General features: G+C 39.8%; 2 protein-coding genes across 2 annotated transcripts; one reads left to right on the forward strand and one right to left on the reverse strand.

Moving 5' to 3' along the window:
- Positions 1–853: 853 nt before the first annotated feature.
- On the reverse strand, positions 854–4987 carry LOC139442987 (centromere protein K-like). Its single transcript, XM_071223916.1, has 2 exons — positions 4877–4987; positions 854–2885 (listed from the first exon to the last, which is right to left on the reverse strand). Exon 2 carries the CDS (start codon positions 2858–2860, stop codon positions 2024–2026), a length of 837 nt encoding a protein of 278 aa, XP_071080017.1. The 5' UTR covers positions 2861–2885; positions 4877–4987; the 3' UTR covers positions 854–2023.
- Positions 4988–5943: 956 nt separating this feature from the next.
- Positions 5944–16764, forward strand: LOC139442835 (prostaglandin reductase 2-like). Its single transcript, XM_071223737.1, has 8 exons — positions 5944–6033; positions 8452–8576; positions 9479–9673; positions 10452–10622; positions 12018–12227; positions 13271–13392; positions 14333–14420; positions 16063–16764. The coding sequence occupies exons 1-8, from the start codon at positions 5988–5990 to the stop codon at positions 16168–16170; spliced, it is 1065 nt and encodes a 354-aa protein (XP_071079838.1). The 5' UTR covers positions 5944–5987; the 3' UTR covers positions 16171–16764.
- The last annotated feature ends 616 nt before the right edge of the window (positions 16765–17380 follow it).

Consider the following 17380-nt stretch of genomic DNA (forward strand, 5'->3'; position numbering starts at 1 on the left):
TGACGGAGATCTGTAAATAATCTAGCCTGGACCAGATAACCCAGTGATTGACATCATGAGCATGATCCACACAATAAGGATGTTTTAAGTAGTCGCCTTGGTTGCTGGGGACACATTTTTGTACCCAGAATCTCCATAGGGGCATATTATATTGTGAACTTAGCATAGTAATATATATTGTATGATCACAAAATAGTTTGTTGTTTAATGCAGCACTCAGCAATATTCCAGCTATATGACGGCAGTCTGTAAATAATCGAGTCTGGACCAGACGAGCCAGTGATCGATCGACGTAATTGAGACGTAATTGAGATACGATGACATGCATCATTAGTCTGACACGATCCATCCGTTAGTCAACTCTTTTGACAAGCATAGTCACCTCTTATGTCATGCATGGGTTGCCAAAGACCTATTCTACCCAGGATCTTCATGGGTGCACAAAAAAGTGGCTTTGGTTTAACATACCTACATAAGTGTCAAGTAAATACCTTGTACAATTCAAAGTCCTATAATTTCTCACTCTGTCATGCCTTAGCATTTATAAGTGAGTGAGTGAGTATGGTTTTATGCAGCTTTTAGCAATATTCCAGCAATATCGCAGCGGGCAACACCAGAACTGGGCTTCACACATTGTACCCATGTCGGGAATCGAACCCGGGTTTCCACATGACGAGCGAACGCTTTAACCACTTGGCTACCAGACCGCTCCCTTAGCATTTATTAAGTGTAAACTACAGAGTGGGATCATTTTAGAGGCAACAAACTGATTCTCTAAAAGTCTATCATAGTCTGTGGAGATTGTTTTTCATACAAATATATATTTATATATATACTTTAGAACATTCATATGATGACGATAAACATTGCTTACAAACAATATATACAAATACATAATTCTATACAGCATCCTGGTATGACCAGGGACCTTTTCCCAAATGTCACATGTACAACACTATGACTGTCTCTCTTCTACTGTACTACTACATATAGTCTAATCATAACAAGATTAATGTAGGTGAGTACATATCATGCATATGGAAGAACTCAAAAGTAGAAAATGGCCTTGTGCTCTTAAAATTTGGATTTAGAATTAAAATTAATCTTATCATGGGGATACACCCAGGTAATTGGCAGGACCAAACATTGGTTGGTTTGTTGTTTAAGCCGCATTCAGCAATATTTCAGCTATATGACAGCAGTCTGTAAAATAATCGAGCCTGGACCAGACAATCCATTGATTAATATCATGAGCATCGATCCATGCAATTGGGATCAATGACATACATCAACCAAGTCAGCGAGCCTGACCACCCGATCCCGTTAGTCGCCTCTTACGACAAGCATAGTCACCTTTTACGGCAAGCATGGGTTGCTGAAGACCTATTATACCCCGGAAGGCAGGCAGGCAGGACCAAAAGAACACTATAACCACTATTAGGGAACATCCATTTGATTTCCAGTGGGGGAGGGGGAGAGAACTTAGAAGAGAGAGATTTTAAAAATAAATGTTTCCAGAAATATGCCCAAATGAAAAGTTTATTGGCAATGGTGAAATTAACATGATTAATGCATAGTTTGTTTTGTGGAAAATACTCCGATGTCAAATTGTTTTGTGATAATAGTGACAATGAATAGATTGTTTGATGGTGCTCAGTAAATAATAAGATCGTTGGATACAACTGGGGAAAAAATAGATTGTTCTCAAAATAATCCCCACCCCCACAGAAATCAAAGTCGTCCCGGTTTTATAGTATAGGACAGTGACATACCATGCCATAGTTCACATGGACATCCCACTAAAACACAGTATACTCCAAACAAACCAGTCCTTATTTTACCCCCATATTTCCGAGCGCCAGGTAGAATGGCATCAAGTACCATCTTTTGGTATGTCAAGGCCAGGGATAGAAGCACCAAGCTTCCACTCTCTCGCAGACGTTCTATACAGTGTATCCATTAGAACACGGAGGTGGTTATCAGTACAAGGGTAATGCAAGGCCATCATCTTTTTACCATAACTTCATAAATGAAATGGAACAAGCTTGATTCTTTGGTCATCCTCAGGATGTCGAAGCACTATCTGACATCGCAACAAAAGTTCAATGTACGGTGGCCAGAATCGGTTAGTAATTATCACATAAGGGTCGTGTGGTTCGTCGATACACTTATTCATCAGTTCTTGAAGCACCACTTTAAACGGGACAAGATTTTCCATGGAGATCTTCTTGTCACTCGATCGTAGTTTCTTCTTCCCAGCCTTTACCTCTTCAACACTTGGCAAAGGGAAATGTTCGTTGACAAAATGCACCAGCCTCTTTGTCAAACTCCTGTTCATTGTCTCCCCTTTCCGAATCTTTAAATCAAGTTCGGACATCACAGACGACATGGTGACCTCTTCCTCGTCATTGTTAGCAATACCCTCGAGCTTAATCTCCAGACAAGTATGAACCGCTTGCAATTGTCTCTGAATTTCTTCCTCACGGGATATTTGCTGAGTCAGCTCTTTTTTCTGACTGTTTACCAAGGTTAAAACTTCCTGCAGTTGGGATATACTCTTGGTAAGGTCCTTTCTCAGCACTTCTCTGAGGATGTCCGGATTTTCAGGTAAGACACTAGGCTTTGAATTTTTTACAGTCTCAATCTCACCCGTCAATCGTTTCTCCTTTTCGTGCAAAATTGCTAAAAGGGGAGAAACATCATCTACGTTTTTTGGATCACTGGTTTTTGTAATCAATTCATGATTTGTCTTAACAGCCTCCCACTTCTCTTGACAGACTTGTTTCAGTTCTGCTACAGCTTTAGCTGTCGGCGATGTGCAATCCCCATCAGGAGTTTCCTCCCCTTGCAAACTTGCCATTTTCAGTGTTGTTATAGGTCACATTCTGTTAAAAAAAAGAAACAAACTGTCTTCAGGAAGAGAAGCAATATTCCAACAAAACAGATGCTCGGGAGACCCAGATCTTCCCCGAGACAAGCAAACTGTCAACAACTTGGCTATATGAATAGAGCTGGCAAAAAAGATCGATAATAGGACTTAATGTCGATGTGAAGAAATATTAATGATTATCGATATGAAATAGTTGTAATCTTTAATAGTGAGTGAGTGAGTGAGTATGGTTTTACGCTGCTTGTAACAATATTCCAGCAATATCACTGCGGGGGACACCAGAAATGGGCTTCACACATTGTATCCATGTCGGGAATCGAACCCGGGTCTTCGGTGTGACGAGCCAACGCTTTAACCACTAGGCTACCCGACTGCCCCTAATCTTTAATAACTTACATAAACTATTGTGATGAAATAAAGTTTGGATTTACCGAAACAGACTTGTTAGTGTCACTACTGTAAACTGTCGAAGACGGAAAACCACTGTTTTTGTTATAACTCAAGTGTCCTCAAAGTAATCTATGCATAAATGTGTCACTGCTCTCAAGTGGCATGAAATATGTTGATTTCTTTTGGGATTTTCTTGCATATTTGCTTAAAGTTACTTCTCCGATATTTATTGATAACTGTTGGATATTTAGTTAGCAATTATTGATATCTATAATCTATATTGACAGCCAGCCCTAATGGATACTATAAACAAATATTTACAAACTAGTAATATTCAAGATGTCAGTACGAGTTGATCCAACAAATGGCAGGCATTTTTTCAAGAAGAAACACTATGTACATATTTACAACAGGTCTGTTTTTATCTTTGAACAACCTAATTATGTTGTTATAGATCTAACTGGTAATAAATAATAACGGATGCATGATTCTTTCACACTCAAAAGCAGAGAGAGAGAGATAGTTTGATTTTATGCTGCTTTAAGCAATATTCCTGCAATATCAAGGCGGGGGACACCAGATATGGGCTTCACACATTGTACCCATGTCGGGAATCCAACCCGGCGAACGCTTTAACCACTGGGCTACCCGACCACCCCCTCAAAAGTAGAAACCAGCATACAGAAGAGCTACTTAAACCTTGGGTCCTTATCCTGTTCAACTTATTTAAAACAGATCTCCAGATAACTTTTTTAGCAATTGAGTTTTTACTCGAAGGGTTCTTTTTTAATTGGATTATTACATTTTTCATTGGGTAACCGATATTGTTTCATCTATTCATCACTGGGTTTTTCCAAAATGAGCTAATATTTTAAGATCTCAAAACAAAATATAATAATGGTTTAGATGTAGATAAGGGTGACTAACTAAAGGCTTGACTCAGAGGTAAATTAGCTCATAATTGTGTTTCGGAAATTAGCTCTGTTGTGCGCATGCTGACAAAGAATCATTTGGTATTTACTCAAGCTGTTTTTATACATTTGTGATTTTCATTTAATGCATGCGTTTCTGTACACAATTTAATTGAAAGTAATTGGGTTTTGAATATTTTTATGGGGTATTTTACGCAAATACACAGCTTATCTGTATATGTAGCTCTGATTAAAAGATAATTAACATGTATTTGTGTAGTTTGCTCACATGTCACAGTTGGGATTCTGTTGAGTACAAAAACACTGATACACACTTTGACTTGAGGTTGATGTCTACAGTGATGTCATCTTCCCGAGGCGAGAGTGTCCACTCGTCTATATCAAAGTAAACTATACTTTGATTGAGGATAGTTGATACTCTAGCCCCAGGAAGATGCAGCAATGTATTCATAAAGTATTTTTTGCTTACATCCCACAATATAAAAGATATATGAAGAGACGAAATGAACCATTTTAGGTAAAACTTGTTCCAATGGAAGGCATGGGACTAGTAGCATATTATCGATGCAATACAGATGAAATGAAACGACATCCAACACGATTACATTTGGCCTCATTTGCAGAGACAGGACGATATTCGGTATTGTTACTGAATAAATGGTACCTTTATTAATGTAGGTGCATGAGCAACGACTTGGATATCACTGACAGCGACAAAACACTTACTACCAGGGCATAATCAATAACCATCTTCTTTAGCTCGTTCCCGCCACCGGAAACGACAACGGTTTAACTACTTTGCGGATTAACCGGATGTGAACTCCGTTCATCGCTGTGCCGCGCCCGTTCATAGCTCCTGTTAGAAGTCTTTACTACAAAAGCAATGCTCTGAGTTTATGACTTCCAATAAAACGAACATGGAATATCGTTTTATTACCTGCAACCTCATTTGTAATATGATTTTGGATAATTTACGTTTAGTTACGAAAATACGGGAGGTGCTGTTGTAAAAATATAAGCTCAGGTCTTTAATAATTAGATCTACGACAAGACGTGATGTTTCTTATGTACTCATAAATAGAACAACTTTTTTCAGGTCACGCGATCAGTTGAAAATGTTATGTGACCAGAAATTACGGAAATGTTTTAGGGTCAGCTGCTTTCATATTTTGTTCTTGAAAATTTAAGGTGCTAAGTTGAATTTTCAAGATACATAAGTTGAAATTTCAGTATAACAAGTTGAATGAAATTTCAAGAGTGATACTAAGTTGAAATTTAAAAAAATAATGCACTACCTGTCTTGATTGCACATTACACTAGTGACGGGTATATATAGTGTACATATTTTGTTTGCTTACACTGTTGAGGACAAATTGTGAACATGCAGTAGTTGTGTACGGAAGCCTTTTAATTAAGGCCACTTTTTTGTTGTTTTTTTTTTACACACTAATTTGAAATTTCAAGATATTAAGTTGAAAATTTAAGATTCACCGTATGTGTCGTGAAATTTCAACTTGGTATCTTGAAATTTCCAGTAATTAATTATGAAAGAAAAGTGGCCCTAAGTCTTCCGTAGTTGTGACAAAATGTCAACTTATTATTATCTTGAAAGTTCAAGAAAAAAAAAATCAAATGGCCCTAAAAGTTTTCACCATCAAGGCATCAAAATAATTTCAGTGGTATACAAAAAAAGTCGAGCTCCGGTGAGAGTTATCTCCCTTCGACGATGTGCCAAAGTCCAACACAGTGACAGATGAAACTGGCCTGTTGGTACAATGCCTCAAGATGTCAACAAGAGAGTGTTTCTGAAATCTCGACCTGGTAATATATAGCAAGTTTATGAATAATGTGAATGACGTGATGTGTCATAAATCTAGTTGACAACAGTACACAGAAGTTTTTATGAAATTCTTTACTCAGAAATATATTCTCTTTAGAAAAATAGGCTAACAATGTATAATACAGAGAGTCGGTTTTCCTTTGTTTTCCCAGCTCAGAAAGCATTTTATACCTCAATATTAAACAGATTATCCAACAACTGAAAAAATTATCCACCTTATGAAAACTACAGAGAGTCATGCTATATTTAACATTGGTCTTTTCTTCACAGAAACTTTTACAATGAGAAATGAGAACAGTTATTTAATAATAATACCGTTGTATGCAGGATATTTAAATATTCATATTATTGTATTGTGGGCCGATGGCCTTTATTAATGAATAAACTTGTCTGTATTATCAGAGACCATAAAATAGATTTTATATAGATAGATAGAAATCTATTTATATGGTCTCTGGTATTATACACACAGAGAGTTTTCCTTTGAAATTACAGTGTTGAATCTGTTATGGTTGCATCAACAGTCAATGGCATAAACATCAGGGTGTCTGTACTTTGTAGGCCTATATGTTAGGTTAAACATATTTTATTCAACTTTACCCGAGATCGATTGGTAAACAGGCCTAACTGCTTATTAAAATACAACTCCGAGTGTCATTTGTGTAGACATCAAAAGTTTAAGGTCAAGAAACAACACAAATTATATAGCAAGAAGACCACACAAGTTACCAAAACTACAGCCATATTCACATAAGCTTAATATGCAGTCACACTCAATGTACAAACCTATTTTCTTTAATATTTTGGACAGATATAAGTATGTTGTGGTTGTTATCTCTGTGTTAAATTCCTGTTACTATACAATGCTGTTTTCAGATGAAAACCAGTTGTGTAGTAGATTCTGACCTATGAAGCCCCGGGGTAGAATAGGTCTTCAGCAACTCATGCTTGCCGTAAAAGGCGACTATGCCTGTCGTAAGAGGCGACTAACAGGATCAGGTGGTCAGACTAGCTGATTTGGTTGATGCATGTCATTGTATCCCAATTGTGTGGATCGATGCTCATGATATCAATCACTGGATTGTCTGGTTCAGACAAGATTTTTTTACAGACTTCCGTCATATAGCTGGAATATTGCTGAGTGCAGCGTAAAACAACAAACAACAACAAATAATAAGTAGAACAAGTGAAGTCGAGACTTCAAATAAAAATCATACTGACATGCTGCAATATTTTAAATATTTCTTTCTACTTAATGAGTATTAAGATCGCTACACCCAATTCTTAAACAAGCATGAACAATTTTACAGTATTGAGTACTGTAATTTAAGTCAAAATATGTGCAATTTTCAGAAGTATGCAATGCTTTTTAAACCAGCGTCCATGCTAGAATGCTTAACATCATCTTGTAACAGACTCCATAGGTGGTAGCTGGAGAAAGGATTTACTGCAAAGCGAAGTCTTGCAAAACATTTTTGTAACTGCATACCATTTCTTAATGTGATTATCTATATCTGTCTGACTATATATATATATATATATATAGACAGTTTTTTTATTTCTCTTACTTCCTATATGTGAAAATACACTACACTCATAACATTATATACACATACATTACGCAGTGCCATGTTTACACATCATAATAGAAAGCTGTGAAATAGGATAGACACCCTATTGTAAAATCCCATACACATTGTCTGGTGAGCCTGTATGTATTACCGGTAATGCCATGGTAGAGCTAATAATTGATCCTGTTCACACTTTAAGTTACCATAACCCTGTGATATAACTGGAATAATGTTAAAAGCAGCGTCAAACCCAACTCACTCACTTACTCACTCTATTAAGTGACCATACTTAGAGCAAATTTGTTTCACCAAAAATTTGTAAACTATCCCGAAACCAGTGTCTATAGGGCATTGCCAAGTACAAAGCCAGGGAAATTATGCTTGTCGATTAAATATTCGTAGCCACACTGATTTTTAAACATAGAAAAGGGGTTATTTGTGCATGTTTTCTGAGCATCTAAAGGGGGGCATGGCTGGCCCAGTCGTCTATGGCGCCGCGATTTGTTATGCAGAGTTGCGTCCTTTGGGCACACAAGAAACCTATGATTGTGGTTTGAATCCCGGTTTGCCCCGATTATATTTCGAGGTTTGTCAGCACCATACCCGTGCTCATGGGTTTTACCGAAGTGGTAAACATCTGAGACCTGCATTACTTCGGGCTTTCCTCCCACATTAAGCTGACATGCCGTGATATAACTGGAATACTGTTAAAAGCAGCGTTAAACCCAAGTCACTCACTCACTCACTCAACCCTTGAGCTTTGGTCTCATGGTGTTTCGCATTCAGTTTCTAAAATCCCATCTACTAAAACCTCCTGGTCCTTTTCAGGGGTGAATGGGGAACCTACTGATGACAACTTTGATGTAGAGGGCTGTGAGACTCCTTCATCAGACAAGCTCCAGGACGGAGAGGCTCTGGTCAAAACCCTCTACCTCTCTGTCGACCCAGCATTTGTAAGCATGTTATACATACAGAGCTACAGATAAGCAGCGTATTTGCGTAAAATACCCCACCCCCAAATATTCAAAACCCAATTACTTTCAATTAACTTGCGTACAGAAATGCATGCATTAAATGAAAAGCTCAAATAAACACAGCATGCGTAAATACCCAATGAGCTAATTTCTGAAACACGATTACGGGATAATTTACCTTTTGAGTCAAGCGTGTATATATTTAGGACAGTTATATACATCTAAAACATGTTTTCATTTTGTTGAAATCTAAAAATGTTCACTAATTTTTAGAAAAAATGCGATAGAGTGATGAATAGATGAGTGAAAAAATATTGGTTACCCAATGAAAAATGTAATGACCCAATTAAAATAGAAACCCTAGAGTAAAAACTCATTTGCTCAAATAGTTATCTGGAGCTCTGTATACCCAAGGAGAAACTTTTTTCATGAAACTCATATTGTGTCCCTTGCTTGTATTATTCTTATAACACATTTTAACCTGGACATAATGGAGTTTATTGTCATGTCAAGTTCACTGCCCATGGGCAGAAACAATGACATAGAGGAGAATGTCTTTGTAACTCTCCATTCGTTATTTGATGCACTTATCGCGGTAAGACCCATTTTATTACAATATTGATCTTGATTAACAATCAGATTGTCTTGACTGGGCAGCGCCATTTTGTTTGAAGCAAATATCAAGTGATTTGAGAGCTGGAATCTGATAGGTCATTAGGAGGGACACGGAAGGGACATAACTCGTAATAGCCACTGGTGGCGCTACGATCGAGCCACAAAATTCCAGCCTAGTTCGGCAAGGGTGGAAACTGGACTTTTATAGTCAATTAACTCCCGTGCCTTGGGAAGATGATTGACGACCTACTCACTTAATTTTTCAGAGATGTTGTCTAAATGAGGACACAGGGGCGGAGTATTTGACTCCCCTGCAGATCGGAGACACCGTGCACTGGCTAGGTATCGGCGTTGTGATGGCAAGCAAGGACGAGGGCCTCAAGCAAGGGGACTATGTTACATCAAACTTTGACTGGCCATGGACGAATGTCTTTGTCAAGGCAGCTAGCCAGCTGAAAAAGGTACCTATGTTAATGAATGGTTTCAACTGGATTATTATATTTGAATAAGCAGGGTACTCCGACTTAAGACCTACTGGTTTCACATGTGGAGGATTAAAACTCGGGTTGACAAGTGAACAATTTATCTCCAAGGTTACATTATTGCCGCCTCTGAGGACTTGGCCATTTATTCATGTATTATGGGCAGGGGAGGAGAGATTGGTCTTTGGACTGTTTTGGACGCCCACTCATTGTAGGTAACATTTTTTCATGGCCACCTCCACCAACCCAAATACATGTAACATTTTTCAATGAGCGCCTCCCCCAACCAAAATACATTTAACAACCATTTTTCATGGCCGCCAACCACAACCCAAATATATGTAACATTTCTTCATGGCCAACTCTCCCGACCAAAATATATGTAACAATTTTTTCATGGCCACCAACCACAACCCTAATAAAGGTAACATTTTTTACAAGGTTGCCTCCCCCGACAAAAGTATGTGTAACATTTTTCAATGCCGCCTCCCGAGACCAAATTACATGTAACATTTTTTTGAGTGCACACTGATCCATTGTCTAGACTGGAAAATAATATGAGCAGTCACTTGAGTGAATTTTGGCTTGTCCCTAATGAAGCTATCATAGCAAATTTGTCCAAGGTACTTATCATAATTGGATGGGGATATAATACTCTGGACTATGGAAGATGGGTCACATGAAGCTTCCAGTGTTGGGTTAATGTTGTGATTTCTTATATGCACCAGGAGTATGTTTGAACCTTTTGTATTTAAAGCTGCCAAAAGAAAGTGTCCAAGATCGTCCATCTCTGGCACTGAGTGCACTTGGCGTAACTGGCCTCACGGCTTACCTTGGAATCAAGGTGAAGGGTCATGTGTCTCCAGCAGCCAATCAGACGATGGTCATCAGTGCCGCAGCAGGATCAACAGGGTCGCTTGCTGGACAGGTCAGTTTGATATGCCGTGCAGGCCTTTATCCCCTGAATGGTCACTGATAAATGATGGGAGCGACGTTTCAGTGATCACAGCCCCACGGTGAGCAGAACAGTAAGTGAACCAATATGTGGGGGTATGATTTTACACTATCACAACCAGCTCAGAACAGAGCTGAACTGAGGTTTGAAGGATTGGTTGGACATAGCTAATGTCAGTTTGAGGCGATTGGTTGGACAGAGCTAATATCAGTTTAAGGGGATTGGTTGGACAGAGCTGATGTCAGTTTGAGGGGATTGCTTGGACAGAGCTAATCTCAGTTTAAGGGGATTGGTTGGACATAGCTAATCTCAGTTTGAAGGATTGGTTGGACATAGCTGATGTCAGTTTGAGGGGATTGGTTGGACATAGCTAATGTCAGTTTGAGGGATTGGTTAGACATAGCTAATGTCAGTTTGAGGGGATTGGTTGGACATAGCGAATCTCACTTTTTAGGGGGATTGGTTGGACATAGCTAATGTCAGTTTGAGGGGATTGGTTGGTCATAGCTAATGTCAGTTTAAGGGGATTGGTTGGACAGAGCTAATGTCAGTTTAAGGGGATTGGTTGGACAGAGCTGATGTCAGTTTGAGGGGAGTGAGTGTATCGTCTTGTATTGATACAGAAACAAAAAGTATTGTGTATCGTATTGTCGCATGAAAACTCACGATGCACCGGTGCACCGTTTCATCACTACTGGGTTCCTAACTAAGCCATGTGCACAGCACACACGTCAGAAGTACCATTTGAACAGGACAAATATATATCATTTGGGCCCCAATATGTATTGCAGTATGTATTGTGGTACAGCCCTCCTTATTGGGACATATTGCAATACGATTTATGTGCCGATACGCAAACCCTGGTAAAAATGGTACCATATATAACCATAGATAAGCCAGATTTGAGGACCAGAAAAAAGATACTGTAGCAAGAGGTCGGCCTATGTAAGGGTTACACTTTCATCAAACTCTTTTTCTGTTGGTGGAAAAACTAAAAGTATCACTTCAGGTGAATGAACAACGGCTTATGTACCGCACATAACATTTTGATACAGATTTCAAGGACAATCTTAATACCTCAGCTTATCTATGTTTTGTTTGTTTGTTGTTTAACGCCACACTGAGCAGTATTCCAGTCTGGACCAGTCAGTCCAGTGATTAATATCATGAGCATCGATCCACGCAAGTGGGATACGATAACATGCATCAACCAAGTCAGCAAGCCTGACCACCTGATCCCATTAGAATAGTCGCCTTTTACAGCAAGCATGGGTTGATTACGGTACTGAAGATATTGTGCTGCAGTCGGGGGGTACATATGTAATGTAAGCACAAGCCCCCTTGTGAACGTGTTCATGTGTGCTGCAGATAGCACGGGCTGAGGGGTGCAAGCGTGTGGTTGGTATCTGCGGCAGCAAGGAGAAGTGTGAGTATCTCACATCCCAGCTGGGTTTTGATGCTGCCATAAATTACAAGACAGAGGATGTCAGTGATAGACTGAAGGAGGCGTGTCCTGACGGTGTAGACGTGTACTTCGACAACGTTGGCGGTGACATCAGCGACAAAGTCATACAGCAGGTGAGAAGGAGACTTCAGTGCTCTGTGACGGACCCTGAATATGGTTTATAAACCAACTTACTCACCAGTTTTCAACTACCATTAATTAAGATATAAATCACGAGTGGAAGTTCTTTAACGTACTGGGGGCACGGGAGGCCCAGTCGTTAGGTGCCGCGATTCGCTGTGCAAGGTTGCGTCCCTTGGGCACGCCAGAAACCTATGATTGTGGGTTCGAATCCCGGTTCGCCCCGATTATGTTTCTAGGTTTGTCAGCACCATACCTGTGCTCGTGGGTTTCACCGAAGTGGTAAACGTCTGAGACCTGCATCACTTTGGGCTTTCCTCCCACATTAAGATGACACGCCGCGATATAACTGGAATATTGTTAAAAGCGGCGTTAAACCCAACTCACTCACTCACTCACTCTTTAACGTACAGTAAAACACTGCAGGGAGAATAAACCATGAGAGGCGCAGCTGTGTTTTATTGTACGATAAACAACGACCACGAGTTGTTTATTTCTTATATGAGATATCAACATCATGTACAGCCTATTTAAGGATGTTGATATAATGTACAAGTTTTAAAAATATTTACCCTAATTTTGATAATGATGACTCCCTGAATAGAATCAAACTTTGGAAATGTTGGACAAGTCCATTTTACGAACAGGTGGGTTAAGTTTGGTATTCCCGCATATTCTCACAATCTTCACGTTGATCATCTGTACCTTTTCTCCTAATACCGATTGTCATATCTCTTTAACATTTGGATGCGATTTTTCGGCCACTGCATTTATATACAAAGCACAGCTACATCTATGGGGAACAACTTACTTGACACTTCCCTCTCCAAAAAAATGTCGTCAAATATATGACATCATCAAGATGCGAGCACATTTTCAAATCTCCAGAAATGACGTCATGATAGAACGTGAAATAAACCACACTTCGTTCTTCATTGTTCTTTGCGATTTATCGTGTAGATATGATATGTAGTTAATGTGCACATGGTATGAAAGAAGACATTCCATATTGTCCCACTGTGATGTCCACTTCCAGATGAACCGGGACTCCCATGTGATCCTGTGTGGTCAGATCGCCGTGTACAACAAGGACGTCCCCTACCCCCCACCCATCCCAGCACCCACCCAGCAAACCCTGGCGGAGAGGAACATTACCAGGTGGGCGTCTCAAGTTTGTTTGTTTGTTTGTTTATTTGTTGTTTAACGCCACACTCTGCAATATTCCAGCTATATGGCGGCGGTCTGTATATAATCAAGTCTGGACCAGATAATCCAGTGATTGACATCACACAATTGGGATACGATGACATGCATCAACCAAGTGTGCGAGTCTGACCACCCGATCCCGTTAGTCGCCTCTTACGACAAGCATAGTCACCTTTTATGGCTAGCATTGGTTGCTGAAGACCTATTCTACCCCAGATCGTCACGGGTCGGGCATCTCAAGTAATGTTTGTGCTGTCTGAGTGTGTTGGTATTGTTGATAGTGCCTGAATTATGTCTTGAAGGTTGACAACAGTGTCTGAACTGTGTCTGGAATGTTGACAGCTGTGTCTGAATTATGTCTGGAGTGTTGACAGTGTCTGATTTATGTCTGGAATGTTGACAACTGTGGCTGAATTATGTCTGGAATGTTGACAACTGTGTCTGAATTATGTCTGGAATGTTGACAACTGTGTCTGAATTATGTCTGGAATGCTGACAACTGTGTCTGAATCATGTCTGGAATGCTGACAACTGTGTCTGAACTATGTCTGGAATGTTGACAACTGTGACTGAAGTATGTCTGGAATGTTGACAGTGTCTGAATTATGTCTGGAATGTTGACAAGTGTGGCTGAATTATATCTGGAATGTTAACAACTGTGTCTGAATTATGTCTGAAATGATTACAACTGTGTCTGAATTGTCTGGAATGTTGACAACAGTGTCTGAATTGTTTGGAATGCTGACAGTGTCTGAAATGTGTCTGGGTAGGGCATTCAAAGGAATTAAGTATGGTATTGAGGAAGACGCTCTAACATTGTTGTGAAGCATTACAGCAAGTTCACACAGAGGCTCTTTAAACATTACATCACAATTGTGTTTCTGTCTGGCAGAGATCGATTCCTTGTACTGAACTATGCGGACCAGTTTGATGAAGCCCTGCTGACTCTAGCCAGCATGTTGCAACAAGGGAAGCTGCAGGTGATGTAGATACTGTGACAGATTCACACCTTACGTCAACTTAGTAGCAAAATTGCAAGGAAAATATACATTCATGTGGTATAAAACTATATTGTACATCCGGAAAATTTTGTAAGCAGGAAAGTACTGTGAAAACTGCCAGTAACACAAACTCGCAATAGTTTTAGGCTGTAGCTATTTTGGCAGACCGACAACAGACAAAACATTTATGGAAGCATGTTTCGTTTAGTCATTTCAAGACATTGTCAAAGCAGCTGTAAAATGTAACAAATGTTATATTTGGTATAACACTGTCTTAGTAAAGTGCAGATTCTGGTACTTTTGGGGTTGAGCCCCATCCAGGATTCGAACCCACACTCCCAGAATGAGGCACCTAATTGCCAGCATACAAAGTCAGCGATCTTCTCAGCCAACGAGGCATCCACAAAAATGAAAGTTCAACAACTGGTAGTCAAGATCACGAACTTTGTGTACCCCTCTGACAAGTGCAAAGTGTCCCCCAGAATCTGTACTTTAGTAAGAAAGTGTTATCCCAAGTATAACATTTGTTATATTTGACCGCTTTCTAAATGATATTGTGTATTCACAGCCATAAAATGATTAAATAAATATTCCTTCATTATTACCCATTATCACTCAGTGCCTATGGTCTAATCAGGAAAGTTCACTAACCTGCATCATCCCGTCACTTTCCCTGCTTCCCAGTTCGCCCCAATTATGTTTCTAGGTTTGTCAGCACCATACCCGTGGTCGTGGGTTTCACGGAAGTGGTAAACGTCTGAGACCTGCGTCACTTCGGGCTTTCATCCGACATTAAGCTGACACGCTGTGATATAACTGGAATACTGTTAAAAGCGGTGTTTAACCAATCTCACTCTTTCCTTATTTATCATCGAGTAGTCCAGACATACGCCAGCCTTATAAAACTACGGTCAAATAAACATGCTACTCCAACCTTCTGTGTCAACTACAACACATTCATGTAAAGTTGACTCACTAAGCTACCTTTTCGTCACAAGCTTTTTACGTCTAACATCCTGTTTGGATCACTTCCTTCTTGTCCAACAGCTGGCCAAGGGTTAGTCCCCATTGTTTTTGTTTAAGCAATATGCAGCATCCTGCATTAGTTTATTTTAGAATATAAAAGAAACAATTGATTAAAGAATGAGCACTGTATGTCATATTGTCTTATTTGTCCAATTTCACTTTTAATGATTCCATTTACATAGTTCATAGTCCAACTAGATGGGAAACAATATTGTGATAATCATTCACTGGTTTCTGGCAAGAAGTTGTCTCTTCTCCCTCTCAAGGGTATAGTCTAGGTTTCGATATTTCTTCTTCTTGTGTGGCATCAAACTACCTGGATTAGTTTCTCAATGAATTTGTACATATTTGGATGCCACCCCTTGAGATGATTTGTGGTGTCAAACACTGATAACCTATTTTAGCCTCCGCTAAGGGGATTCCCCTCAGTGGCAGAATTTTTTGTTTGGGTGACAATTTCATGTGTCGTTTTTTATCATCCATTTTACGGCATTTCCCTTTTTCAAATTTAGTTTGGTCTTCTGCAGAGTTGCTATGTTGACTTTACTTGCCATTTCCGATTCCATCTAACTTGGGTGATGTACTCATGTTTCAGGTTCGAGAGACCGTAATGGAAGGCATTGAGAATGCAGGGAAAGCCTTCGTGTCCATGATGAAGGGTGGGAACATAGGGAAACAAGTGGTGAAGGTGGCAGACGTGTAAAGGTGGCAGATGTGTGATGGGAGCAGACGTGTGATGGAAGCAGACGTGTGATGGGAGCAGATGTGTGATGGAAGCAGACGTGTGAACGTGGCAGACATGTTATGGGAGCAGACGTGTGATGGGAGCAGACGTGTGATGGGAGCAGACGTGTGATGGGAGCAGACGTGTGATGGGAGCAGACGTGTGATGGAAGCAGACGTGTGAACGTGGCAGACGTGATGGGAGCAGACGTGTGATTAGGACAAAAGTGGGAAGGTGGCACATGTCTGAAAGTGGCAGACATGTGAAAATGATATATGTGTGAAGGGGACTTTGTGTGCAGACAGACTTTGACCTTCACATTGTGGACATCCTCATTTATTGTCATCATCAGCATCAACAATAATTCATATTCCCAGTGACCTCAGTGATCAAGACATGCGTTTGTGTTTGATACAAGTTTTCTTTCTAAAATTGACATGTATGTAACCTCTGCTTACTCTCATTGTGTGTATTTCTCCTAAAAATAAAAGACATTACTTGTATAACCTGACTGGAAATTAACATAGCTGAAGACTGAGCAGGACAGCAATGTATCACCTCTTAATTCCTTCCACTCTCTCACAGATCAAATTCCTGTCACTTTGAAATGTCAACTATTATGAAAATGATGATATAACATTTTGTCATTCTTTATCTTTCTTCGACCTCCTCTGTGATCTAGTGGTAGAGCGTCCGCCCGGAGAGCGGAAGGTCCGGGGTTCGATCCCCGGCCGCGTCATACCAAAAGACGTTAAAAGATGGTACTTGTTGTTACCCTGTCTGGCGCTCGGCATTAAAGGGCTAAAACAAGGACTGGTCGGCTCGGAGTCAGTATACTGTGTCTGAGTGGGGTATTCATGTTAAACTGCGGCAGGATATCTCAGTGAGCTAACACTATTAAATCGGCATCAGTCCGGACTAGTACAAGCAGCCACACACACGTGCATACACGTCGCTATATAAGTGCATTAATCTTGGGCGCGGCGTTAAACCCAATTTCACCTCACCTTAACTTTATTCATAAAGTAGTGGAGGCCAAAGGCCCATTCTACAGTTACATCAATGCTTGAGAGAGTAACAGCATATAAACATTGTTCAACCAAATGGTTGCATTGACTTTATACAAACGTTGCAAGATCTTTAACAGTTTCTGGATTTGTTTAAGACATTTGTAAGTTAAATTTATGTA

This window comes from Haliotis cracherodii, unplaced genomic scaffold, assembly GCF_022045235.1.
Source record: "Haliotis cracherodii isolate W230 unplaced genomic scaffold, xgHalCrac1.p SCAF_5, whole genome shotgun sequence".
Classification (NCBI taxonomy): domain Eukaryota; kingdom Metazoa; phylum Mollusca; class Gastropoda; order Lepetellida; family Haliotidae; genus Haliotis; species Haliotis cracherodii.